We start from the raw sequence: 2846 nt of genomic DNA on the forward strand, positions 1-2846 counted from the left end.
CAAAATCCTGTGGCGGGGGTCGTGGGTAGCTGGCGGGTGTCAGGCAACCCTGCGCTCTATCTACCCCGGCGCTGATTCGGCCGGATGAGCCATAGGGCTGATTTATAATGACTTATAAATGATTATAATGTTTTATAATTTTGCAGTGTTTTTTGAGTATAAAACCTTATTTGTTCTACTTTATGTGCATGAATGTTTTGTCTGCATTTGTGCTTATGTGCTGTGTGTATGCTGGTGTCAGTGGAGGTTAAGAGAGGGAGTCAGTTCACCTGATACTGGAGTTACAGATGGTTATGATCCATTGTTTGAGTTCTGGGAATTAAACCTGGGCCCTCTGCAAGGATAACAAGTAATCTCAAGTCTGAGCCAGACCCACAGAGTATCTTACTATGTATTTATATCAGAGAAAATAAATTGGTAAAAATCTACTTTTGGTCTTGCAAACTTTATATGCCCCAGTACAGGGGAACACTAGGGCCAAGAAGTGGGAGTGGATAGGTAGGGGAGCAGTGGGGGAGGGTATAGGGGACTTTCACGATAGCATTTGAAATGTAAATGAAGAAAATACCTAATAAAAAATTGGAAAAAAATCTACTTTTTGTCATTCAATTTGTCATACAGAAAAGACCAAAGGAGAAAACCCATCAGTTGCTCGACTACAACACTTTCATGCCAGGTATAATCCTAAGAATGATGGCAGTGAATATGTTAACGGCCACTGTTTATGCTCTTCAGATTAATAAGGGACCTCAGAGATCTAACATGTGCCTTACAAATGGTTTTGAGTACTGGAGCACATTTCTGACTTCTGGGACCTGTGCAATAGACCTTAGTTTAGTCTCTGTCCACTAGGGGGTGGAGTTTTCTAAGCTTCATAATTCATCATTTGATGTCATTTGTCATTTCTTTATGTGAAGAGTTAAGAGGATCACACAGGTGACAGATGAACTATTCTCCAGCTTTAGTGACTGTGATGCTGTTCGTGTTTGGTAAGTGAAGTGACTTAAAATTTGAAGTCTTCTATGATGTTAGAATATATTTAACCATCTATGAAATTTGTCCTTAATGTGACACAATTATTCTCTTCTTCTTCCAGGGAGGACCCATGGAGACTCAGTGACCCAGATGCAAGGTCAAATGACCCTCTCAGAAGACGACTTCCTATTTATAAACTGTACTTATTCAACCACATGGTACTCACCTCTTTTCTGGTATGTCCAATATCCTGGAGAAGGTCCACAGCTCCTTTTGAAAGTCACAAAAGCCAACAACAAGGGAAGCAGCAGAGGTTTTGAAGCTACATATGATAAGGAGACCACGTCCTTCCACTTGCAGAAAGCCTCAGTGCAGGAGTCAGACTCCGCTGTGTACTACTGTGCTTTGAGTGACACAGTGACAGAAACCACAGGGGGACCTGAGCACAAACTCTGAGAAGCAAAAGGAAGTCTGACTTCTGATCATCTACTTTTGCATCACCCTGTTTTCCCCACAGTCTGTACTGTGTGCCCCAGTAATTCTCTGGTTAATGAAAATCATACAAATGGTCAGAGCAGAACAGAAAGTAGATGACAGTACTGCTGGATTTTTATACAGGAAACTAAAACCTTAGGACATCAATGTTTCTTCACTCAAGGTCACAGTGATTTCACAGTAAAGCTATGAAAACAATGACATGTTCAGTTGTCTTTACCTCCATATGTAAGTCATTATCTTCAGATTGTTGCTTGTCACCTCCAGCCTGACATAGAGGGACAAATATGCCAGGAACAGTGGCATTTAGATAATGCCTAACTAATATTATGGAAGGACATGATATCAGAGGGCCACAGACTTTCATATTTCAAGATTTCTATTAAAGAAATATGGGGTTGTGGCATGATTCTCTCTGTTTGTCTGTCCTGAGGAGCAGTAGGCAACTTTTCCAGCCAGCATCTCTCACACCAAAGTGCGTGCCTCTACCTCATGGAACACTTGACGGACATGGACATGAAAGCTCTTAGGCCTCAGAACTACTTCTTTGGTTGTGAACTAAAGGATGACTAAGATAATTACTTTAAAGTGGATAGGGTTGAAAATGAACACCAGTTATCATTAAGAATGGTCAGTTTAGGGCCAGGGGTAAAAGACGACACATTGTAGAGACAGAAACAATGAACTATAGAGGCAGCCCATTTAAAGTCACACAGGTATTTGTAACAACATAGATGAGAATGATGGGGAAGAAGATGATGATTTTGATGATGAGAAAATTGGATAAAAAGTCCCTGTGAAGAAAATTGTATGAGATTCCCCAGCCAAAAATGCATAAAAACCAAACCAGAATGGAAAAGACTTAAAATCATCAACACCAAAACTAAAAGTTCAAGTGTCCTTCAAAAACTCTTAAAATACCAAAAGAATTTAGATCTGTAGAAGATATTAAGGCAAAAATGCAAGCAAGTACAGAAAAAACACATTAAACATTTCTGGGCACTACTGGTAAATTTTTTTTCACTACTGGTAAATTAAGCCAAAGGGTGGGGAAAGGGAAATGAGAAACAAATATAATCCACATTGAGTATCATCAACAATCTAGACTGAATGAAGCTTTATATTTTAATCTCAACCTCCTTCCTGATTGGTCATCCATTCTTCCCATGCACACTGGAAGCAATCGCTTGTTTTCCTAAAGCATCTTTCTTTCACTCTTGTGATGCACAAAATTTAACTGCTTTCTACTACCTTGCATATGCCTTACTTATTTGATCATGTTTTAATACCTTTCCATCCTCAGTTGCTCAATATATATTTGAATGAACTAAAGAAAGAAAGAAAAAAGAAATATGGGTAGGAAAGAAAGGAGAAAG

General features: G+C 39.3%; 2 gene segments (V, D, J or C); both read left to right on the forward strand.

Annotated features, from left to right (window-relative positions):
* The window catches only part of LOC110309721, an 11371-nt gene extending 10631 nt beyond the window's left edge, over positions 1 to 740 (forward strand). The window contains 1 exon segment of the V gene segment in view: positions 622 to 740. Within this exon segment, the coding sequence occupies positions 622 to 740 (119 nt within the window).
* Positions 741 to 943: 203 nt separating this feature from the next.
* On the forward strand, positions 944 to 1431 carry LOC110309722. The segment is given in 2 exon segments: positions 944 to 989; positions 1097 to 1431. Coding segments are annotated over 2 exon segments (381 nt in total).
* Positions 1432 to 2846: the final 1415 nt, after the last annotated feature.

Source organism: Mus caroli, chromosome 14 (assembly GCF_900094665.2).
Source record: "Mus caroli chromosome 14, CAROLI_EIJ_v1.1, whole genome shotgun sequence".
Taxonomy (NCBI): domain Eukaryota; kingdom Metazoa; phylum Chordata; class Mammalia; order Rodentia; family Muridae; genus Mus; species Mus caroli.